The 26,258-nt window shown below is 41.7% G+C and overlaps 1 protein-coding gene across 1 annotated transcript in view; it reads left to right on the forward strand.

Moving 5' to 3' along the window:
* c2cd3 (C2 domain containing 3 centriole elongation regulator) overlaps positions 1-26,258 on the forward strand; it is a 146,149-nt gene that overhangs the window by 74,284 nt on the left and 45,607 nt on the right. Inside the window, exons 21-24 of the mRNA XM_078545200.1 lie at positions 7,430-7,698; positions 10,034-10,126; positions 11,947-12,555; positions 15,247-15,585. Of these exons, the coding sequence (XP_078401326.1) occupies positions 7,430-7,698; positions 10,034-10,126; positions 11,947-12,555; positions 15,247-15,585 (1,310 nt within the window). The remainder of the gene's footprint in view (positions 1-7,429; positions 7,699-10,033; positions 10,127-11,946; positions 12,556-15,246; positions 15,586-26,258) is intronic.

Raw genomic sequence — 26,258 nt, forward strand, 5'->3', positions numbered from 1 at the left:
CGTAACGTTTTTCTGCCGTCTCATTTTGTCTGTTCTGAATTTTCGATGTCTGCTATTATCAAAATTGTCCACAATTTTGCTCTGAACTTTCTTAAGGCAAATATGTTAACAATTGCTTCTCAATTTATTTAATTCTTCCTTTTTTTTCAGTTTTGAGAACGCCCTTTGGGCTTCAGTTGAATGTTTGAAAAAATATAGTAGATATATAATATAGTATTCCAGAGCCTTGTTTAATTTCACCCAGAGTATTATTTTATCAGCAACTACCTTCACGTTAATTAAGACAATGGAGATTTTGTGTTCTGTTATACCACTTTTTTTTTTTCTTACCCTTCATTTGAATGTAGGAACACTTTCTGGGATCTGGCTCGACAAGTTTGAGCAGCTCGGCATCTCGCTGAGTGGCATGATGAAAGTGGATCCACATGTACACTGTACTGGTTAATTCAGTACTATGGAGTGACGCTTCATGGAAACCATACAGAAACTTGAGCTTTGAGTTATTGAGACATAATACCTTGTATAGCTGTTATAATTTAAAAATGCAACTGGTAATCATTTACTACATCTTGTCAACAAAGTAACAACACAGCAATTTTATTCTCCAAAAATGATTAAAGTCAGAGCTTGGTTGAACAAACAGAGAAATTCCTAATTAACTCTCCCGCCCAGGTTTCTCTCTTTGTGTTCTTGTTCAGGAATTGCCAGTAACAGCATGTTCTCTCAAATGTTTGTACAGACTTCAGTAAACAGTAAATATATCCCTGCTAATTAGAAACAATTTTCAAACAAGAGGTAACTTTTGAAGAATCATATGTGTTAATAATCTAAAACATCCACTTGTTTACTTGGCTACTAATGTTAAATTAAACATATATTCCTGAAAATATTAATAAAAATGCAAATCATAAGACCATAAGACATAGGAGCAGAAATTAGGCCATTCAGCCCATTGAGTCTGCTCCGCCATTCAATCATGGCTGATAAGTTTCTCAACCCCATTCTCCCGCCTTCTCCCCGTAACCTTTGATCCCCTTACCAATCAAGAACCTATCTATCTCAGTCTTAAATACACTCAATGACCTGGCCTCCACAGATCCTCTGTGGCAATGAATTCCATAGATTCACCGCTCTCTGGCTAAAGAAGTTTCTCCTCATCTCTGTTCTAAAAGGTCTTCCCTTTACTCTGAGGCTGTGCCCTCGGGTCCTAGTCTCTCCTACTAATGGAAACATCTTCCCCACGTCCACTCTATCCAGGCCTTTCAGTGTTCTGTAAAGTTTCAATCAGATCGCCCCTCAGCCTTCTAAACTTCATCGAGCATAGACCCAGAGTCCTCAAACATTCCTCATATGTTAAGCCTTTCATTCCTGGGATCATTCTCGTGAACCTCCTCTGGACCTTCTCCAGGGCCAGCACATGCTTCCTGAGATACGGGGCCCAAAATTGCTCACGATATTCTAAATGTGGTCTGACCAGAGCCTTATAAAGCCTCAGCAGCACATCCCTGCTTTTATATTCTAGTCCTTTCGAAATAAATGCTAACATTGCATTTGCCTTCCTGGCTACCGCGTCAACATGCAAGTTAACCTTAAGAGAATCCTGGACTAGGACTCCTAAGTCCCTTTGCACTCCAGATTTCTGAATTCTCTCCCCATTTAGAAAATGGTCTATGCCTCTATTCTTCCTACCAAAGTGCATGACCTCACACTTCCCCACGTTGTATTCCATCTGCCACTTCTTTGCCCATTCTCCTAACCTGTCCAAATCCTTCTGCAGCCTCCCCGCCTCCTCAATACTACCTGTCCCTCCACCTATCTTTGTATCAGCTGCAAACTTAGCCAGGATGCCCTCAGTTCCTTCATCTAGATCATTAATGTATAAAGTGAAAAGTTGTGGTCCCAACACTGACCCCTGCGGAACTCCACTAGTCACCGGCCGCCATCCTGAGAAGGACCCTCTTATCCCCACTCTCTGCCTCCTGCCAGACAGCCAATCTTCTATCCATGCTAGTACCTTGCCTCTAACAACATGGGCTCTTATCTTACTGAGCAGCCTCCTGTGCGGCACCTTGTCAAAGGCCTTCTGGAAGTCCAAGTAGATAACATCCATTGGCTCTCCTTTGTCTAACCTACTCGTTACCTCCTCAAAGAATTCTAACAGATTTGTCAGGCATGACCTCCCCTTGATGAAACCATGCTGACTTTGCCCGATTTTACCATGCACTTCCAAGTATTCTGAAATCTCATCCTTAATAATGGACTCTAAAATCTTACCAACGACCGAGGTCAGGCTAATCGGCCTGTAATTTCCCGTCTTTTGCCTCACTCCCTTCTTAAACAGGGGGGTTACATTAGTGATTTTCCAGTCTTCTGGGACCCTCCCTGACACCAGTGATTCCTGAAAGATCACCACTAACGCCTCCACTCTCTTCAGCTATCTCCTTTCGAACTCTGGGGTGTAATCCATCTGGTCCAGGTGATTTATCCACCTTCAGACCTTTTAGTTTTCCTAGCACCTTCTCCTTGGTAATGGCCACCATACTCACCTCTGCCCCCCGACTCTCTTGAACTTTGGGGATGTCACTCGTGTCTTCCACTGTGAAGACTGACACAAAGTACCTATTCAATTCCTCCGCCATTTCTTTGTTCCCCACTACTATTTCTCCAGTTTCATTTTCCAGCAGCCCAATATCCACTTTTGCCTCTCTCTTACCCTTTATATATCTAAAAAAAACTCCTACAATCTTCTTTTATATTACTGGCTAGTTTACCCTCATATTTAATCTTCTCCCTCCTTATTTTTAGTTGTCCTCTGTTGGTCTTTGTAGGCTTCCCAATCCCCTGGTTTCCCACTGCTCTTCGCCGCATTGTATGCTTTCTCTTTAGCTTTTATGCTGTCCCTGACTTCCCTTGTCAGCCATGATTGCCTCGTCCTCCGTTTAGTATGCTTCTTCTTCCTAGGGATGAATTTTTGCTGTGTCTCCCAAATTACTCCCAGAAGCTCCTGCCATTGCAGTTCCACTGTCTTTCCTGCTAGGCTCATCTCCCAGTCAATTCTGGCAAGTTCCTCCCTCATGCCTCTGTAGTTGCCTTTATTCAACTGTAATACCGTTACATCTGATTCCAGCTTTTTCCTCCCAAATTGCAGGGTAAATTCTATCATACTATAGTCATTTCCTCCTAAGGGTTCCTTCATCTTAAGCTCCCTTATCAAATCTGCCTCATTACACATCACTAAATCTAGAATTGCCTGTTCACTAGGGGGCTCCACCACAAGCTGCTCCAAAAAGCCATCTTGTAGACATTCCACAAATTCCTTTTCTTGGGATCCACTACCAACCTGATTTTCCCAGTCTACCTGCATATTGAAATCCCCCATGATCACTGTAACCTTGCCTTTCTTACACGCCTTTTCTATCTCCTGGTGTATCTTGTGCCCCACATCCTGACTACTGTTCGGAGGCCTGTACATAACTCCCATTATGGTTTTTTTACTTTTGCGGTTCCTCAACTCTACCCACACAGATTCTACACCATCTGACCCTACATCATTTCTTGCTATCGATTTAATTTCATTTCTTACTAACAAAACAATCCCACCCCCTCTGCCAACCTGCCTATCTTTTCGATAGGATGTATATCCTTGGATATTTAGCTCCCAGTCCTGATCCACTTGCAGCCATGTCTCCGTAATGCCCACCACATCATACCTGCCAATTTCAATCTGCGCCACAAGCTCATTTACCTTATTTCGTATACTGCGTGCATTCAGATACAACACCTTCAGTGCTGTATTTCCCTTCCCCTTTCTCATTGTCGTCCCTTTATCTGATGTGCATGAAGTTAGATTCCTAGCCCTTTCCAAACACTCTGTCCTATTTTGAGTTCTGGAGACTTTAATAGCCTCTCCTGGGCTCTCTTTTCTTTTCAGTTTTTTCATAATTTTCCATGAAGTTGAATCCACCCCCCTACACGCTAACCTGCTGCTTTGTTTCCCATTAGTCATATTTCTTGGAGTTTTACCCTTCCCTCCACCCCCCCCCCCCCTCTAGTTTAAAGTCCTGTTGACCACCCTATTTACCCTTTTCGCTAGAACATTGGTCCCAGATCGATTCAGGTGGAAACTGTCCCAACGGTACAGATCCCTCCTGTTCCAATACTGATGCCAGTGCCCCACGAAATGGAACCCCTCTTTACCGCACCACTCCTTTAGCCACGTGTTTACTTCCCTTATTCTCGCATCCCTATGCTAATTTTCATGTGGCTCGGGTAGTAATCCAGAGATTATAACCCTTGAGGACCTGTTCTTTAATTTAGTTCCTAGTTCCTGATAATCCCCAAACAGGTCCTCTTTCCTAATCTTCTCTATGTTATTTGTCCCGACGTGGACCACAACAACTGGATCCTCCCCCTCCCTCTCCAATATCCTTTCAAGCCGGTCAGAGATGTCCCTCACCCTGGCACCGGGCAGGCAACATACCATGCGGGACTCTCGATCCTGCTTACAAAGGAAGCTATCAATTCACCTAATTATAGAATCCCCTACAACTACCACTTGTCTTTTTGCTCCCCCCTGTTGAATGTCCTCCTATGCCACAGTGCCATGGTCAGCTGGCTCATCCTCCCTACAGCCCTCTTCCTCATCCTCACAGGGAGCAAGTACCTCATACCTGTTGGACAAGGTCAAGAGCTGAGGCTCCTCTGTTCCTGAACACAGGATCCCTCTACCAGCCTCACTTGCAGTCACACCCTGCTGACCCTGACCACTGACTGGACTTGAGGTACTTAATCTACTGGATGTGACCGCCTCCTGACACAAAGCGTCCAGGTAACTCTCCCCCTCCCGGATGTGCCGCAGCATCCGGAGCTCGGACTCCAGCTCATCAATTCTGAGCCGGAGTTCCACCAGCAACCAACACTTGCTGCAGATGTGGTCACTGCGGCTCACAATGGGATCTGCCAGCTCCCGCACCATACAGCTAAAGCACATCACCTGCCCAGCCATCTCTACTTAGATAATTAATTCATTAGCTTTGCAGTGTTTTTTTTTCAAATTTGGTGCAGATTTCCTACCAATCAATCAGGTCACAGCTTTCCTGTGACGTCACTTTTTCAGTTTTGGCTTCAGTTACTCTGTGCCCCGAGGTCACCGCTGCGGTGCTCCTCCCTCCAAGTCTGCTCCCCAGAGACAAGGCCGCGAATCCCCGAGGTAAGCTAGATTTATACTCACCGCTCCGGTGCTCCTCTCTCCGAGTCTGCTCCCAGGATTTACTCACCAATCAGCTGCTTTTTCTTTAAAATCCACTTTCAGAAGGCAGGTCTGGTGCACTCCTGAAGGCACTGCCTCTTCCTTTCTCTTTTTTTTAGGTTTGAGGATGAGGGAGGGATGGAAACCATACAGCAATGTAATGTTTGGGGCTATTCTGTTCTTTGACAGTGGGTCCTCCTCAATTCCCTCCTGAGTCGCGGTGGCTGCGATGACTCCTCCCAGAATGCTTCAGTCACTTCTCACCAGGGCCCTCTGTTGGATGCCCTTCCTCCTGTTGAGTGCAAGAGTCCTTCTCGTTTCCCTCCTGAGTCGCGGTGGCTGTGATGACTTCTCCCAGAATGCTTCAGTCACTTCTCACCAGCGCCAGGATGTATCAACATAGTATTAGATATTTCCCTATCCTTGTGACTCCCACACCAGTTCGTTATCTTCTAACCATGGGGGCCTGTGCAGCAAAATATTCTTCTCCAATCTTGCAGCCTACACAATAAGCTTTCTTCAGCCTTCATGTCCTTTTTCTATAAAGCTATTCCAGTTTTTAAATGTGGATTTGAATCTACCAGTTCAGACCTATCAAGGTTCACACATTAGGAATAATTAGCACGCATTTTGATTTTAAAATATGTGCTATTTTCAGGCACATTAGTTTTTAAGAGATCATTATATGAGGTTGCATTCTGTGTCATTCCCACTAATTCTGTGACATTGACAATCTAGGCTGCCACTTAATTGCAGTACTGAGGGAGTGCTGTAATTTTCCCGTAAAACCTAAATCTCTCTGTCTGCCCTGTCAGGTGGAAATAAACAATCGTAGTACTATTCAAAGCACAAGACGGTCTCCTGGTGTCCTAGTCAATATTTGACACCAAAATCACTTTGGGCAGAATCTTCCAGTTGGTGTGCGGGGGCGAGCCTGTCATGCTGACGCGTAAAATGACACGCGATGACGTCGGGCCATCACGATATTTCATTCGGCAGGCACGCGCCGGAGTTGGCTGCTTGCCCGCCGAAATGTTAAGGGCCTATTAATGCCATTAAGAGATTAATTAAAGTACCTAAAAAAACGCTGCCCATCCAACCTTAAGGTTGGTGGGCAGGCGAAAAGCCCAAGCAGCCTTCGTGTTTTTCAGCAAACCTCATCCACGAGTAGGATGAGGTTTCCCGGAGCTTTTATTAAATTGGTGAATAACTTTTCCCACCTTTACAAACATGTCCCAAATCATGTGACACAGTCACCTGAGGGGACATGTTTGAATAAATTTTTAAATCGATTCTTTGATTATTTTCATAACCATTCAATCTCCCTGAGGCAGCTCAGTGCCTCAGGGAGATTGCTGTGCTCTTTCGCCCGCATTCCCGTGTAAAATGGCGCGCACAGCCAATCGCGGGCGGCAGTCGGCTCCGCGCCCGCCATAGGAAAAATCCAGGCCTATAAAACAGGTCATTTACCTCTCTTCAGTTTGTGGAACCTTGCTATATGCAGATTGGATGCCGTGTTTCCCTATAATTACAGCACTGACTGTTTTAACACACTTAATTGGCTATAAAACACACTGGAATGACTCATGGGTGTGAAAGGCATTAAATAATTGCAAAATCTTTCTTTCTTCCTGCGTTTCTTTGCCTCTACACTTCACGTGATGCTGAAAATCCATTTTACATTGATTTTTGACCCAAGCGAGGTATCAACACTTTTGTGAAAATGAAATTAAATACTGTTCTAGTTTCTTTACTTTCATGAGAAGATGAGTAAGCAGATAACTTAGCACAGGCCAAAGGTTTAGGACTTTTAAGCTCAGCAAAGACTCCATTTTGTACATTTATTCACTGGGTCACTGGGGCTGCAACAAAAAAGAGGACGTTTCATTTCATTTTGTTTCAACACGGGAAATCAACAGTATATTGAGATTTGCAGAAACTTTTGGTGCTTTCTGCATAAGGATATTATCTCTACATGGTGCTTTCTTAAGTGACAATTTGGAAGCACATGTCAGATATAGGTGCAAAATTTCTGAACTGAACTCATTTCCTGAAGTCAATCTCAAAACTGGAGCTAGTGCGTTGATTGATGTTTCATAATTATAATTTCTGTGAAACTTAATGCCTAATTCTTTGGTTGTTGGGTAAATGATTGGCATTTCCCTGTTTCTTTGATTGCAGGGCTGCAGCAGAAAGGAACCACTCACTAAAATACCAATCTGAAACCGGTGTGAATACTTACATTACGATTCATATTTCTTTTCTGCTGGAAAATGAAAAACGACGCACTAAGGTTGTGGCTCGTACATTCTGCCCAGAATTTGACCATTACTCTGAGTTTCCATGCAACCTTGTCATCCAGAAATCCACTGGGGAGAGTTTTAGCTTGGCTGAACTGCTTGAATCATCAGAAGCCGTGTTTACCATTTACCATCGCTCTACTATGGCAGGTAGCTTTTTTGCATTCAGCTTTTGTCTTTTGGGTGTGCATGTCACTGTTTACAACTCACCCCTCCACACACCACTATTCTTAGATTTTCATATACCTGCAAAATTCCATGGCTTAGCAGGTAGGTAGGTGAATCACTTTCTGGCCATTGCTGTACCTGATTGCCATGAAGCAAGCATGGCGGCCCAGAATAAATTATTTACCACTGCTTCTTTCCTAACTGTACAAGGCATTGGTGAGACCGCACCTGGAGTACTGTGCACAGTTTTGGTCCCCTTACTTGAGGAAGGATGTAGTTACATTGGAGGCGGTCCAGAGGAGGTTCACTAAATTGATTCCAAAGATGCTGGGCTTGTCTTAAGAGGAGAGATTGAGCAGTTTAGCCCTATACTTGCTCGAGTTTAGAAGGATGAAAGGAGATCTAATTGAGGTATATAAGATGCTAAAGGGGATTGACAAAGTAGACGTGGAGCGGATGTTTCCCCTTGTGGGGCATTCTAGAATGAGAGGCCATAGTTTTAGGCTAAGGGGTGGTAGATTTAAATCAGAGATGAGGAGGAATTACTTTTCTCAAAGGGTCGTGAATCTGTGGAATTCACTACCTCAGAGTGCAGTGGATGTCGGGATGCAGAATAAATTTAAGGAGGAGATAAACAGATTTTTAATTGGTAACGGGTTGAAAGGTTATGGGGCGAGGGCAGGAAATTGGAGTTGAGACCAAAATTAGATCAGCCATGATCGTATTGAATGGCGGGGCAGCCTCGAGGGGCTGAATTGCCTACCCCTGCTCCTAGTTCTTACGTTATGTTCTTACTTGTGTGGAAGACCCAGGTCGGAATTTTTCGGATGGCGGGATCTCCCTTCCCGTCATATGACGAGGCTCTGAGTGCTCTGCAGCCAGCTTATGCTTAAATGAGTGTCAGTTGGCTGTAGGTGGGTCTTCCGCCCATTACTCTGAGATGAGGAGCACAGGGGGAAGTCCTGCCTTAGAGAGTTGCCAGCCAAGCTCTCTAGTCCGTGCAGTAACAGCGCTGCATTGGACAGAAGAGGAAGTTCAGGAAGATATTGGAGCCTTGAGTGCAGGGACCAGAGGCCAAGGTAAGTTTTTATGGTGTCCTAAAGTGGAGAGGGTAAGGAAGGCCGGGGGGGGTGGGGGGCACGAAGGGGGCAATTGGAGTGTCGGTGGGGAGGTCCAGAGGCCACCAGACCTTAAGAGGATTTTGGGGTACACCTCCAGTCAGACAGACTTCTGACGGAGCCCCCCAACCCCACCCTTCCTGCCTGAGATCTAAGCCCATTGATTTTCGGGCTTCCCTCACATAAGGTCAATCTTCCTGCCAACCTAAAAATTGAGGCTGACTGGGAAACAGCCAGTAATTGGCCACTTAAGGACCTCAGTTGGGGCAAGGGCGGGCATCCTGTCTGAGGCCTTACGTGCCCTAACATAAAATCGCTGTGTGGTCAGAGTGGGTGGAAACTCGGAGGGTATCTCATTCCTTCAATTTTATGTTCTCTCCTTCCTCCGGTCCTTCCGGTCCTTTCCTCTCCCATAGTCTGGTTGAAATGCAGAATTTATTTTAGGAAAATTATAGTCAAAAATCAACCATTCCATGGTCTACCATATTACTGTGCTGTAGCACCACATTGCAGCAGGAAAGCTCCTATAAATGGATGTGTAAATGTAATCAAGAAATCCAAGACTGCTGGTGACACTGATACTAATGGGAGAATAGGCAGAAGAGGGCAATGCAGTATTTTTGTAAACATGCTTACGTTTGTGTGTAAGTGTTTTGTCAGCCTCTGCTCACTGGTACTATTCTCTGCTCTGTCTTAGGCCATGGATTCAAACCACAGCAGAAACCTGACCACATAATCTAAGCTGACATTTTAGTGTAATACTGAAGAAGTGGTGCAATTTTACAAGTGTCACCTTTCATACAAGCTATTAATTCGAGGCCCTGTCTGCCTTTTTTGGAAAGCAGCAAGATTTCCTCAAGTTCTGGTCAAAATTCATTCCTCAACCAACATCAACAAAAACAGATTATCTGGTTATTTATCTCATTACTACTTATGGGAACTTACTGTGTGCAAATTGGCATGCAACTGCACTTCAGTAAAGTACTTTGTTGGTTGTGAAGCACTTTGGGATATTCTGAAAATGTGAAAGGCATTGCAGAAATTCATTCTTTCTTTCGTTTGTTTTGTCCTTTGTTTCATTTTTAAAAAATTTTGAAACCAGAATTTGCATATTTAAGATTTTCCCTGTTAAGGCAGTAGACTTTTCTCTTCCTTATAACTGTTAACTTCTAAGTTTTCTATATTCTTTATGTTGACAGCTAAACCAAGCACGATTTTAATTGGTTCATCAAGGGATATTGTCTTGGGATCTGTACGAATTCCTCTGGCAGGCTTGCTGACTAGGCGGACAGGTAATATGGTGCAATAAATGGCTTATTACCATTAGGAGATACGAATCTAAGTTTAGTTAGAGGATTAGGGCAGTTTAATAGTTGTAAAGGAGCAACAACTTTATTTATTGTTCAAAGCATTGGTTAAATTTATTGGTTAAATAGATTGATTTAGCTACAAAGGCTGCTTTTTAAAACATAAAAATGTGACCATCTACATTAAAGTAGAAAGGATATGATCCCTTAATGTGATGCCCAGCAAAATGATTCACAGTGTGATTATTTGACTCGGCAAGTTGAGAGAGAATGAATGGAGTGGGAAAAGAGGGAAAAAAGGAACAGGGGAAGGTGATTCAATTTGAATCACATTGGCATGTTCAATTAGAGCAGGCTTGTTTAACCCAGCCCACGGGCCGGATGTGACCCGCGAAGCTCCTCCATGCGGCCCCTGGAGGCAGTTTTCAAAATTCTGGTCAAACAGGTGAGTTTTAATTGAAGATTCTGCATGGAGCTAATCCCCCAATCACAGGCTGTTTCTCTCCCGCATTTGCTGCTGATAGGCTCACCAGTGAAGCTGTAGGCAGCAAATGAGGGAAAGGAAACAGTCTGTGATTGAAGGAGCAGCAAACACCAGTGTTGTAGTATGCTGAAGGATGCCAGGCTGCGGGAAGCAAAGATATGGCGGGGCTGGAGCTCAGGGAGCCAAGCAATGGCAGACTGGAGCCTGGGGAAGAGACTGTGTGTGTGTGTGTGTGTGTCTGTCTGTCCACGCGACAGTGACTGGGTGTGTGGGGGTGAGTGCGAGAGGCTGGTTTGAGAGTGAGGGGGAGTGTGAGCCTGCCTTATTTCCAGTCTCGGACACACACAGACACACACACACACACACACACAGTGGATGAGGGTGAGTGAGCACCTCCAAGTCTGGGAGTGAACCGGATACACACATACTGAGCCTCTCACACTCTGGTCACTTTTATTAATTACTCTTTTTTAACTTAACAGTTTATTGCTATGAGATTGCGGCACTTTTGCTCAGCAACTGTTTCTTTTCTTAAAACCTCAACTTTTTTTTGAAATTCAGTAAATTGTTGTGCCTAGCCTTATCTTTCTGAAATTTGCTCATCGGCCCCTTGAGTGAGAAAAACATTCAGATTTGCCCCCCTCCCCCACCATAAGCGAAAAGGTTGGACAAGTCTGAGTTAGAATAACAAGACATGGGAGCAGCTCCCCTCCTTGCCCATTGCTAGGAAATGGGATCTAACAAGGGAAAGAGAAGAATAAATCTCAGTCAGAGTGCTAATTTCCTAGTGTAGACATGGTATTCCTCCAAATTCAGATGCAGTTGCTACATAGAAACAGGATAATTTGCCATCTTGCAGTGAAAAACAGTGAAGCATTTCCCTTCAAGAATTCCACACTGATACGCCAAGTGAGCTTTCATGTTATTTTTATTACTTGATCTTGAGAAATGGGTAACACTGACAAGGCCCTGGGTCATCAGTGGATGATCCCACTGTGTAAGTGGACTAAGTAGGGCTGGCAGATACTCTTCTCTAAAGGACATTATTGAACTGTTGAATTTTTATGAGACGCTTTCACGATCATTTTCTGGGTGCTGCCTCAAAGTACCAGATTTTTAAAATTCAATTTGGTATCGTAGGATTTGAATTTATGATCCCCCAGTTGTTTGTCCTTACTATAACTGCTAAACTGCTGTGTCCATGTTGTCAGTATGTCAATTAATTACATTAATTATTCATGTACTGTCTATTATATTTTTAAAATGCAAACTGTGTATGTTGAATAGATTCTCAAATATTTATTTTGTATTCTATATTAAGGTATCTCTGGTTGGTATGCGGTGAGTCTTCCAGAAGTTACAGCTTCTGCCCAGCCTTGTGGAGCTCTACGTAACTTGGGTGGTGGGCTCGAGATTTCAATCCACTTTGCTCATCCCAGTGATAGAGAGCGGGTCATAAATGCTGCAGAAGCATTGGATTGGAAGTGTGGAACAAGTGGGGAAGAAATTAAAGAATGGGAATCCCCAGGAAGTAACATATCAATAACACTAACTGTATCAAGGATATGGCTCCCATTGCACTGTGTAGTGCTGGCTGGGCGTGTACATCTGGATAAATCCACTTTCTGTTATCTCCGGTATAAACTGTATGATAGAGAGGCCATTTGCACGTCGCTTCAAAAACCAGTCCTGACTGTCAACCAAAGTCATGTAACAGTGAATTTTGAGCATGCAAATACTATAAATCTGAAACGAACACAATCGTTGATCTGGTACCTAAAGGAAGAAAGACTAGAAGTTCAAGCATGGATGGCATATGGAAAAGATGACGAGACTCTAAGACCTCATAATACTGATCGGCTAATTGGATATTCATTCATAGATCTGTCCACCCTGGCAGAGAAGTCATCGAGAAAGCTTACAGTTAGTGGTATGCGCAAGTCCATTTTGGAAGCCAATTTAGTTTAAATATTTAATAACTTGATGAGTCTTAAACTTCCCAAAATCTCTGTGCCTTGCTTCTTCCTCCCCTGCTTTTAAAAGCCACCTAAAGACTTATCTTCAATGGCTCTTACAGCCCCCACCCCTTAAATACATTCTATTATTTTTTGCCTTCATGTTGTCTTTTTTAGAGCCCAGTCTGTAAAGCCCAGGAATCTTTCTGATGCTTAAAGTGCTATATAATTGCAAGCTCATTTTACATGGAAACAAAAAACTAGTTTCTTTTTTGATCAGAGGAAATCAGTACCATTTAGAAGTTACCTGTCATCCCAATATTTCTATTGTCGCAAAGCTAGAAGAATAATTTAAATTATTTGCTGCTCAGCAAGTTAGAACTTGTATGTGCCCACTTTTCTCGTATATGTATATATAAATAAAATTCATCTCTGACAAGGATAAGGATCTTGTTAGTGGAAGTATTAGGCAACACAAGGGTCAGTTGTAACAAAAATATGAATGATTCAAAATGGAGAGGTAAATACATACATTACTTGCAAGCTCACATTGTTTTCAGTTCATCAATGCTGCAAAGTAGTTCCCATGAAATGTTAGTAAGTTGAATTTTCAACCCTGTTTTACATTTAATTTTTCCCCCCTTATCAGCTGTAACATTTTTCCACTACCTTTTGGTTTAACATCTTTTTTTCTCATTTTATTTTCAAAAATACATATTAAAATAGTCACTATAAATTCCATTTCTCACTATTATTAGTTTGAAGACTGCAAATCAGATGCGCCAACCCCCACATCTCCAATCTGCATTCCTGTCAAACAATACTTCATGCAAGAACCGGAGTCTAAAAATTTCAGAGCTTATATACACATCAATGCAGGACTTTTTGTAATATAAATTCATCTTTAATCATTACTGCCTTTGTTGCCTGGTGAAAGTTGCATTATCAGAGCAGATTTGATTGAGATGGAGAAACTCTGAGGAGTGAATGGAGTCCTTGCAGGAAGTGGAATGAGAAGGTGTATAATCAAGGCAGCTGCCTATTGGTGGGCTTGTTGTAGCTATTGATAGACATCTCTGGCACTGCAGATAGAGATATCAAGGAACGGAGGAGGACATCTCTGAGATGGCCGATGTAAAGATTAGTAAGATGTGGAAATTAGAATAGGGTAAGAATAGGGGCCAGCACTGTTACAGTTACTTATGTACTAGGGGAAGGGACCTCAGTAGACCTGGAACTGAGAATACTCAACAATACAAAAAGGCAGGCATTGCTAGGGTCCATGCAGGTGCATAGCAACACATTTTATTTGAAGGCAGTAGATGATGCTAAAGGAATAGTTGCTCAGTGAGAGAACAAGTTCAGTGAAGCAGCAGAGGGTGAGGTCACAGAATCAGAATTATTACAGTGCAGAAGGAGGCCATTAAGCCCATCGTGTATGCACCAGTTTTATGAATGAGCATTTCATCTAGTGTCATTCCCTTGCCCTCTCCCCATAACCCTGCAGATTGTTTCTTTTCAAATAATCATCTAATTCCCTCGAGTGCCTCGATTGCACCTGCCTCCACCACACACTCAGTGCATTCCAAACCCTAACCACTTGCTGTGTGAAAAAGATTTTTCTCATATCACTTTTGTTTCTGTTGCCAATTACTTTAAATCTGTGCCCTCTTGATTCCTTCATGAGTGGAAACAGTTTTCTCCTGTCTACTCAGTCCAGTCCAGGCACCTCATGATTTTGAATATTTCTATCAGATCTCCACTCGGCCCTCTTTTTTTCCTCCAAGGATAAGAGTCCCAACTTTTCCAATCCATCTTCATTACTGAAGTTTCTCATCCCTGGAACCATTCTTGTAAACCTCTTCACTCTTTCCAATATCTCCACATCCTTCCTAAAATGTGGCACCTAGAACTGCATGCAGATGTCTAACTACTGTCTTATACAAGTTCAACATAACCTCCTCTTGTACGCTATGCCTCTATTAATAAAGCTTAGGATACTGCATGCTTTATTAACTGCCCTCTCAACCTGTCTTGCTACCTTTAATGACTTATGCATATATGCATACAGGTCCCACTGCTCCTGCAACCCCTTTAGAGTAGTACCCTGTATTTTATATTGTCACTCCATGTTCTTTCTACCAAAATGTATCACCTTATTTCTCCACATTGAACTTCATCTGCTACCGATCCGCCCATTCCACCAACTTGTCTATGAGACGGCTGCAGACTGGTAAGACAAGCCCACCAATGCCCAGTTACCTTGCTTATAAACCTTCTTATCCCACTTCCTGCAAGAACAAAGAATAAGAAGGAACTCAATTGAGGTAAGAAGAATAAGTTCCATGAGCAGGGGCAGGCTGAAATAATGGGCAGGGAGACAGAAAAAAAATGACTTCCCTAAACCCTCTGCGCCTCATTTTCTTTAAGCCTCCCCACTTCTTAAAACCTGCCCCTTTAATCAATCTTTTATTCTTCAGACTTAACTTCCCCTATTTGGCTAGATATCTCTTTTTCCTTCTTGCCTCCATGAGGCACTTTGGAATAATTTTCTATAAATGTAAATTGGTGCATGTTTTCAAAAAAACTGCATAATAGTGAAGGAAGAGCCAGAGAAACTCCAAAATGAACATATTTCTCCATTTAATATATCTTTTTCTTTACAGGTGTTTATCCACTGTTTAAGCGAGGCACTTCTGACCTGTCAGGTGCTGCTCTAAGGTTCCATGTCTCACTAGTACCACATGATCTACCTTCAACTGATGACTTTGCTCCTCAGAGGATAAACTATGCTGAGGATGACCATGATTATGAATGCGGCACTAAAGATGATGTTCCACCCATTAATGAAAAGGAACAAACATCAGAAGCACACATTGATAAAGAAATGTCCACAGGTTCTAACATTGAATGCAAAAAAGTGTCTGAGATTTCTGAGGTGGACCTGGCTAACACATTTGCAGTGAATATTGTAGTGGAGAGAGCTATGCATCTAAGCTTGAAAGGTAAGGATTTTACATCACTCCAAAAATACAAATATATTTATCTCTCTGGTGATGTTGAATTGCAGTCAGTGATTAATACCATTTTCTCTGGGCCCAAAATAATTCGTTAACTTCAGGTAATTGTATCAGTGGATTGAGCATAGAGCATCTTATGTGTAATGTAGCATGATATAAGGTGGCTTTTTTTTTTTTGTGAATACTTTATGGCTTTGTGGCTGCTTTCGTACTGTATTAAATGGTGTGTGGGTTCTGAAGTACTTGTGGTGTGGAGGAAAAGGTACAAGATATAATGGAGGAATTTTCTCCTATCCATTATGAGTGAGGGTAACCAGTTGCTCAATAGTCCCTTGAAGCTTTTAAACAAAAGCTGGAGAAGGTTGTATGAAACACAAAATGGCTAATGCCTACCCATATACCCTTTTGAGTTTAAGCTGAAATAGCTAATTACAGTATCCTTTTAGTACCTGACAGCTTTAAATTCGTAATGGGGCACTGGATTCCTTTTTTTTCTGGCTAAGGGAGACTTGTAGATGTATTCTAATCTTTCAAGTCTTTCTGTTGTATTCTGAGATTTTTAAAAAGTTGCTTCAGAGGCAAATCATTTTTTTTTTAATTGTTGGCCTATTAATGTTGATTAACACTTCATTCTCAGCAGTGATAACAAAACGCGTTTGACTTTCATTTGGAATTCTGTTGATCTTTCTTTGAGGATCGCGTTACTCCAATTATCATCTGCCTATATTTGTCTGATTCCTTAGGTTGTCTTTATTCTTCATTACCATGACATAAGCTAAAAGTAGAATGGAGAAGACCAAATATTAGGAATTATCATAAAAAGAGTATGCCTCCATCTTTGCATTATTCTGTTTACTAAGACAGCTCTGCAGATTAACAGACTCTCCCAATCCCTTCCACCCTGGAGTGTTACACCTGTACCCATTTATACCCTATTGAGCAAACGAAACATGTACCCATTTATAGGTGATCCAATGCCCATCACCTGTTTTAACAATACAATTGTCTTAACAATGTAATTGCCAGTCAACAAGAAAATTGATATTGAACCTTGACAATGTAATTACTGATACATTGACACCACTGACCACCACTTTACCATAATCTAATGAGAATACATCACAGAGGCCATAAACAATAATCTCAGTGAACCAAATAGTAGTCCCCTTCATCTACTGGCTAACTGAGGGTTTTGTCTTGTTCAGACTTTTCATAGAGGTGTTAATGAGAAGCCAGGACAGAACACCATTTTTCTGCAACCAAGTGACTGCCATCTGGCACAATTTAAATGATTTGGCCTTATTGCAATTTGATGGTTAGCAGCATTTTGGGCTCTGACCATGTATTTACATAAATTTCAAACTGTTACTCATAATCTGTTTTAATGCTGTCTGGATTTGGTCAAATTATGCCCAAATTAATATTGTGTTCATCGTAGAATGTTACAGTACAGAAACAAGCCATTCAGATGATCCAGTATGCATCAGTGTTCATTCAAGAGCCATCGAGTCTAATTCCACTCACTTGCTCACTTTCAGACCTTTTACTATCCCCCCTGTTTTTTTATATAATCCTGGGAGGAACAGGATGCTGAATTTATCATGAAGTATATGTAACACGAGGATTGCTTAGAATATACAGCACAAAAACAGGCCATTTAGCCCAACTGGCCTTTGCTGGCGTTTATACTCAACACGAGCCTCCCTCAATATTAAGTAAGTGCTGGAAATACTCAGTAGGCCAGGCAGCATCTGTGGAGAGAAAATGTTCCAGCACTTCTGTTCTTATTTCTGATTTCCAGCATCCAGGATATTTTGTCTTTGTATGAGTCTCCTCCAGTTATGTCTATGTAATCCCAACCTCTCAGCATATCTTTCTGTTCCCTCTCTCTCATGCATGCACCTGGTTTCCTTTTGAAATCATCTAAGCTATTTGTCTCAACTACTTCCTGTGGTAATGGGTTCCACATTCTAACCATTCTGGAGAAATTTCTACTTATTTCCCTATTGAATATATTAGTAACTATCTTGTATTTCTGGTGTTCCTCTCCCCCCGACCTTTTGAATTCTCCTTTTAAGTGAAGCTGTTCTCTCCACATCTAACCTGTTCAACCCATTCATTGATTTAAACAGCTCAAAGTCTTCTGTTTTCTAAAGATAAAAGCCACAACCTGTTTGATCTTTCCTGATGGCTGTGATCTCTCTGAGCTTCTAGTTGTTTTTTATAGAATGGAAACCAGAGTTATGCGTAGTCCTTTTAAGTGCGGCCTGACCAGTGTCGTATATAATACTAATGTAACTTCCCTACTTTTGAGTTCCATATCCCTAGAAATAAATTCTAGTGCTTTGTTAGTATTTTTAATTGTTTTACTGACCAGCGATGCTGCTTTTAATGATTTGCTCTCCTGAATACCTTGATAACTTTGCTCCTCTACCCTGTTCAGTTTCTTGTTTTTTAAAGTGTAGATGATGTTTCTGTTTTTGCTACTAAAGTGTATTCCCTCACATTTATAGATGTTAATATTAATTTGCCACTTAATTGTCCAGTCTTCAAGATTTATTTTATTTAGCATTATGTTGTGCAGAGACCTGCAGAACATTTGCAGTGAAATTATATCTTTATTGTAACCGTATTTCTTTAAATACCTGTCACATGCCATTCCATCCATCCCATGCCATTCCTTTCATCTCTCTCATAACATCCCTATCTCCCAATCCACCTCTTCTTCCTATGCCATCCCCATCTGCCAATCTGTGTCCCATGTCATCCATTGCCATCTCCCATTCCATGCCTCCCAGCACATTCCAGTACTCGTGCTAACCACACTCTCACCATTGTTATCAAGAACCCGATGAACTACAGAGGTTCAAGGAGTTAGCTCAGCACCACCCTCTCAAGGGCAATTAGGGTTGGGCAACAAACGCTGGCATTGTCAGTGACGCCCACACCCCAACAACGAATAGATTTAAAAAGGTTAGCAACACCTCTTATCTCACTGCTGTTGATATTGAATAGTATTTAAACAGTAGATCCTAAGTTACATGATTCAGTTGCTTTCTCATATTCATTGTACAATGGATGTACTGAGAGCTGTGAGTTTAACAATAAACTCAATGATGACTGGATGACCTAATTTGCTATTCCAGGGATTATTTATTAATTGAATTGTTTGTGCTCTATTCGTGCACAAGAAGAGTTGTTAAAAGTTCAAAAATCAATTGATCTTTACTGCCTGGAACGTGAATTTTAACAATTTTCATGTGTGCCATACTACCACTGTAAAAACTTGAAAGAGGGACCCATCCTGTCTGAACATGCACTCCTTTTGTCTTTTAATTAGGTCCAAGTCTGATAGCTTTATTGGGACGCAACAGTAAAACACCTGACTGACTTATTTAATGGCCCATAACTTCCGAGCTCCCCAGTGTCGGATTTGGGGGGGTACCCCAGAGATGTGATGGGGAATCCCTCTGGGAAGTTCCCAGGTAAGGGTTTGCATGACAATTTCCCAGAAGTGCACACTTCCTCTGGACAATTGCGCTGCATCGGGAACCATCCAAAAATGAGGCTTAAATTGCAGACTTCAGATGGTTCTGCCGGGGTTATGCCAATAGTTACTCAGGAAAAGTTAGGAGAATTAAAACTTCTTCTAACTTCTGAGTAACTATTGTAAAGACCTAGAACGACCCCATGGGACTCCCAATGCCCCTGACCTCCGACATCCCCGGACCTCCGACTCCCCCATGACCCCCCTGGACCTTGGACCCCTCCCCCAACCTCAGATTCCCAAATCCTATCCACTTGCCTTCCTCTGGTCCTTTAAGCTTACCTGCGTTATGGCAGCAAGAGCTGTTAAAAAAAAAAAGGGGGCATGGCCTCCTTGAACACCCTGGAGCTAGACTTCGCTGGGGCCCGCGAGGAATCTTTCAATGCAGGCCAAAAAGCAACGGCGAATGGAAGTAGCAATGTAATTTTCAAGACCAGGTAAAATAGGTATTTATTTCTTCTAATTTCTGCGGCCAGCACTTTTCGATACTAATCGGATGTTACGGCCCAATAAGTGCAGTTCATCATCTGCTTTGTTGACATTGTCACCCATGTCAGCCTCTTCATGGATAGGCCTGGGAGTGGTTTGCATTTGTGCATAACTCCAGTTAGTGATGCTTACACAATCTCTTCAAACATTTTGGCAAGCAGAACTTCTGCTAGCTACATGGAGTACGTCCTTGGTGTGAACACCTGAGTAGCACAATCATAAGCTAAACCTCAATTAAATTACAGAATTTCCCATATGTAAAAATACAGCAACCATTTCACATCCATGCAACTGAATTTAAATATTTTCAGTTTTGTAATTATTCCTCATTTGGGAAAGGAGCCAGAACCCTAGTTTGGTTCATCTGTTGAGTATAGCTGTATTACAAATGTTCATGGATGCACATGCCTCTAGAAAGCATCCAAATGACTTTTATTTAATACTCAAAATATCACAACCCATTTACTCAAAACTATTGATCTGTTCCTGATGATGCTATTCTCAGAGGAAAGAATGTTTTTTTCATGACTTGCATACTTATTTGTACTTTTTTGAAAATAATCAAATGCATGATTTATATTTTTCAAAACCAGCTTCCCATGCACATGCTGACATGAATAAATTGGGGCAAATTAAACCACTTTTAGTAATTTACACATTAATGGTTATGTGCTGCTTTCAATTATGAACAATCAAAGTTGTTGCAGTGCTGTGTCAGCTTCTTTCTAATCCAAATTCAGCCTTAAATTGGCAAGGTTTATTGAAACAGGATACTTGCGCCAATCTGTAATAGTAGAACACAAGCTAGTAATCCTGGCACATATCACTTGCTGTGTTTGTGCTTAGATACAAAAGGAGAAACAGAATCTGTGCGTTTTTTGAAGCACAGTCTTCTGCTTTGTGCAACCAATCCTTTTATACTGTGGGAAAACGAAGGGAAAAAATAAGCCACAGTCCAACTTTAGATTTGAATAACTTGACAGCTGATGAGAACTGTTAGATTATTGTTAAGCGATTCCTTTCATTTGGTAACTTTCCAGTACTTTTCACCCGTCTGGTATTATGAAGGCAATAATCCATGCTCCAGTGCAGTTTTGTCAGTAGTAGTAGCAGCAGCAGCCTGCCAGTACCTTGTGAACTTGAAGATTGAGTGTTGACAACTAAGCCAACTCCAGGCCTGTCCTCACCTGAAACATTATCTTAATATTTATATTTCTGCAGCCCAAGTAGTCTTGAAGCTAGTAGAAACATTACCAATGCTGTTCTGTGTGAGATCAGCTCACTGAGCACAGCCTAAGCATTGCATCTGGAATTATTTGAATGTCTGCCAGTACAAAGCATTAACTAAGGCCATTGCACTTTTCAAGTTGTAATAATGGATGGCAGAGTGGCTGAGGCAATGCACATGCTAGTGTAAAGGATTGATGATAATGCCTGTAGTGCTGCTATCACCTTAAGAATATTCTGCACTTTTGTTGAGGGAATATAATGTTGCTTTGTTGCTCTGAAATGTAGCAATTAGTGATGCTTGCACCGTTTCTTCAAACATTTTGGCAAGCAGGACTTCTGCTAGCTACATGGAGTACATCTTTGGTGCGAACGCTTCAGTAGCACAATCGTAAATTGAACCTCAATTAACACTAGAGAATTTTCCTCGTGTAAAAATACAGAAACCATTTCACTTCCATGCAGCTGAATTTAAATATTTTCTGTTTAATTATTTTTTTTAAATGTTTATAGATCATACTGTTATGATATGGCAGGTGGTATTTGCCAGGCTGACCAAATCCACAAGGGAAACTTGGCCACACTATCACAATGATTTTGCAATTTGTATTTATTACAAAAAGGCTTGTGCACTGAAGTCAGAATTAATGAGTTCATTACCACCTTTACAGCTTTTAAAGATTAAATTCAAACATTTATTAACAAAAGAAGAAGAAACAACTTAAACATACACAAGATTACAGTTATACAGTGTTATAACGCGGCAGATGATGTGTGCCAGGTGGATCAAATCCACAAGGGAAACTTGATCATGCTATCACAACGGTTTTGCAATTTGTATTTATTTTGAGATGTGTGCCCTGAATTCAGAAGTAATAAGTCCACCAAGGCTTTAGAGATTTTTTTAAAAACTAAAATTGAGATATTTATTAACAAAAGAAAAGATTTCAAGCACATACATAGGTCTACAAATTACTACTATAATAACTCCTAAAATCCCTAGTTACACCCCCTCTAAGGCAACGGACCAAAAATAGATTTTTTAGATTTTAAACATCCAGCAAATTAACACAATACTCTGGACAGTGGAATTCAAAATGGCGCTCTCCAGCTTTGGTTTCAGTAGACAGCAGGTTTATGCACAAATGCTGGAGGCTTCTCACGCTTCTGTTAGATCTTACAATGCTTTGCCTGACACACAGCCTCATTCCCCTTTATACGTGTTTCTCCCTTTTTAATATGTAAATTCCATTGTTTCCATATGTCTTTGGAACTTTTACCTTTCTCATAATATAATCTTTTCATGTTTCTATTATTCTCATTAACCTCTTTGAAATTCAAATCCCCCTTCATCTATCTAAAAATGCAAATTCTCTTTACACCTTACATGCTAAGACCCCAACCATGTTTACTCATTAGCATATTAAAGACACTTCTACATCTTACTTCTTTTGATGACTTCAACTTGCAGTCTGCTTGGCTACAAAATGTAATTAAATCGCACACACAGACATAACAACACAACCCCATAAACCTACTTTACAATAAATCAGAAAAATATTATGGAAATTATCCTACCTTCATGACAGCAGTTATAACAGTTCCCAACATTTTTATTTACCCAAACTTCTAACTACACACCCCCATTTAGACAACAGACCAAATAGATTCCAAATTTATAAAGTCATCTAACAAAATTACCACAAGCACACACTGGACAATGGACTTCCAAAGGGCTTTTAATATAACTTTGGTTACTGGAATAGCAAACTACTTCAGGGTGGCTAGAGGCTTTTTCCCCAACTCTGTTTCACACAGTCACCTTTTAGGATCTCACAAGGCCACACCTCACACAGCCTTCCATCCTTCTTCAAATATATTTCTCCCTTTTTGATCTGTAAATCCCATTGTTTCAACTTGTTTCTAGAAGTTACTTTCTCCAGAATATAAATATCTTTCATGTTATCATTATGACCAGCACTTCTGGGAAAAATCAACGTGATAATCTTGCCAGTTGTAAACATTTTCCACAGAACCATAGAAAAGCTACGGTGCAGAAAGAGGCAATTCAGCCCATGTATGTGTCGGCCAGAAAAAGATGAAAAACAAACTCCTCACTCATTTTAATCCCATTTTCCAGCACCTGGTCCGTAGCCTTGCAGATCCAAGTACCTTTTAAATGAGTTGAGCGTTTCAGCCTCAACCACCGATTTAGGCAGTGAATTCAAGACTCCCACCATCCTCTGCATGAAAAAATTTTTTCTCATGTCCCCTCTGTTCCTTCTACCAATCATCTTAAATCTATGCCCCCTGGTAATTGACCCCTCAGCTAAGGGGAACAAGTCTTTGCTGTCTACCCGTCTAGACCTCTCAGAATTTTGCATGCCTCACTAGGTCACCCCTCAGCCTCCTCTGTTCTAAGAAAAACAACCCTAACCTATCCAACCTTTCGTCATTGCTGCAATTTTCAAGCCCTGGCAGCATTCTTGTAAATCTTCTCTCTACTCTCTCCAGAGCAATTATGTCCTTCCTGTAACGTGGTGACCAGAACTGTACACAGAATTCCAGCTATTGCCTTACCAGCGTTTTATACAGTGCCATCATTACATCCCTGCTTTTGTATTCAATACCTCATCCAATAAAGGAAGGCATTCCATATGCTTTCTTTACCACCTTGCTCACCTGCCCTGCCGCCTTCAGGGACCTGTGGGCATGCACTCTAAGGTCTCCCACTTCCTCAACCTCTCTCAATATCCTCCCGTTTATTGAGTATTTCCTTGCTTTGTCTGCCTTCCTCAAATGCATTACCTCACATTTTTCCAGAGTGAATTCCATTTGCCACTTTTCTGCCCACTCAACCAAACCATTGGTGTACCGTTCTGGAGACGACAGCTATTCTCTTCACTGTCAACTACACGGCCAATTTTTGTGTCATCTGCAAATTTTTCAATTATACCTCCCACATTTATGTCCAAATCATTAATATATGCAACAAATAGCAAGGGCCCCAACACAGCCCTCTGGAACACCACTGGAAAATGTTTTCCATTCGCAAAAAAATTCCATTGACCATTACCCTTTGTCTCCTGTTGCTGAGCCAATTTTGGATCCAACTTGTCACATTCCCCTGTGTCCCATGGAATCTCACTTTTCTGACCAGTCTGCCATGTGGGACCTTGTCAAATGACTTAGTAAAATCCATATAGACAACATCGACTGCACTACCCTCATCAATCTTCCTTGCTACTTCCTCAAAAAATTCTATTAAATTAGTAAGACACAATCTTCCCCTAACAAAACCATGCTGACTGTCCCTGATCAACCTGTGCCCTTCTAAGTGACAGTTTATCCTGTCTCAGAATTGATTCCAATAATTTACCCAGCACTGAAGTCAGACTGAACAATCTATAATTTTCTGGCCTGTCCCTTACACCCTTTCTAAATAATGGTACAACATTTGCAAACCTCCAATCCTCTGGTACCTCACCTGTATCTAGTGAGGATTGGAAAATGAACCTCAGAGCATCCGCTATTTCCTCCCTGGCTTCCTTTAACAGCCTGGGATACAATCCATCCGGCCCTGGCGACTTATCCGCCTTCAAGGATGTCAGACGCTCCAGTATTCCCTCTCTCACTATGCTTATTGTATCTAATGTTTCACACTCCTCCTCATTAACTAGAATGTCTGCATCAACCCTCTCCTTAGTGAAGACAGAGACAAAGTACTCATTGAGAACCCTGCTCCCATCTTCAGCATCAATGCACAAGTTACCATGTGCATCTCTGATAGGCCCTACCCTTTCCTTAGTTATTCTCTTGCTCCTAATGTACTGATAAAACATCTTTGCGTTTTCTTTGATTTTACCTGCCAATATTTTTTTGTATCCTCTCTTAGCTTTCTGAGTTTCCATTTTTACTTCACCCCTGTACTTTCTATGCTCCTCTAGGCTTTCCACAGTATTAAATATTTTGTGACTGCCCTAAGCTTTCTATTCCTGCTTTATCTTGGCCTGTATGCTTCTGGATAACTGGGGTGTTCTGGATTTGGCAGCACCACTCTTATTTTTGTGGGGACATGTGTTTTGAATGCCTCCCACTGATTTGACATGTTTTTCCTTCTAATAGCTGTATCCAGCTCACCTCTGAGCTTCATAAAATTTGCCTTCCCCCACTTTAGATCTTTCACTTCTGTTCTATCTTTGCCCTTTTCCATAATGATGCTAAATCTAACTCTAATATGGTCACTATCTCCAAAATGTACCCCACTGCTACTTCATCCACTTGCCCAGCTTCATTTCCTAAGACTAAATCTAGAATTGCACCCCCACTCGTTGGGCTAGTTACGTGCTGTCTAAAAATGTCTTCTTGAATGCAGTTCAAGAATTTTGCGCCCTCTGTGCCCTTCACACTGTTCATATCCCAATTGATATTAGGGTAGTTAAAGCCCCAACTATTACTGCCCTATTGTTTTTGTACTCGGAAATCTGCATACATATTTGCTCTTCTAACTCTCTTCCACTATTTGGGAGTCTATAGTATACTCCTAGCAGTGTGGCTGCCCATTTTTTATTTCTGAGCTCAACCCATATGGCCTCATATGATGCCTCACAGCTGTAATTGACTCTTTAACCAATAAGGCTACACTCCCACCTTTTTTACCCCCCTCCCTATCCTGTCTGAAAACTATATCCAAGGATGATGTGCTGCCAGTTTTGCCCCTCCATAAACCAAGCTTCCGTTATAGCAACAATCTCATGTTGCCACGTGTCTATGTGTGCCCTCAGCTCATCGGCTTCATTAACAATACTCCTTGCATTTACATGTATGCCTTTTAACACTGCCAAATCCCTGTGCTGTACACTCTTTAACCTGTGCTTCTTCTGTCTTTCAGAGTCACTCAATAATTCTCCATCTCCCATTCCCTGCTCTGAACTTGCCCTCAGGTTCAAATTTCCCTGCCCACCCCCCCACCCCCCCCCACCCCAAAAAAAACAGCACTAGCAAATCTCCCTGCAAAGATATTCTTCCCAGTCCTGTTCAGGTGCAGACTGTCCAGCTTGTACAGGTCCCACCTTCCCCAGAACTGGTCCCAATGTCCCAGAAATCTGATGCCCTCCCTTCTACACCAGCTTTCCAGCCATGTGTTTAATGCTCAATTCTCTTATTTCTATACTCGCTTGAACATGGGACTGGGAGTAATCCTGAGGTTACTGCTTTAGAGGTCCTGCTTTTCAATCTCCTTTCTAGCTCCCTAAAGTCTGCTTTCAGGACCTCATCCCCTTTCCTGCCTAAGTCATTGGTACAAACGTGGACCACGACCTCTGGCTGATCACCCTCTCCCACAAGAATGCCCTGCAACCACTCCATGACATCCTTGACTCTGGTACCAGGGAGG

The sequence above is a fragment of the Cetorhinus maximus genome, chromosome 7 (genome assembly GCF_964194155.1).
Source record: "Cetorhinus maximus chromosome 7, sCetMax3.hap1.1, whole genome shotgun sequence".
In the NCBI taxonomy this organism is placed as follows: domain Eukaryota; kingdom Metazoa; phylum Chordata; class Chondrichthyes; order Lamniformes; family Cetorhinidae; genus Cetorhinus; species Cetorhinus maximus.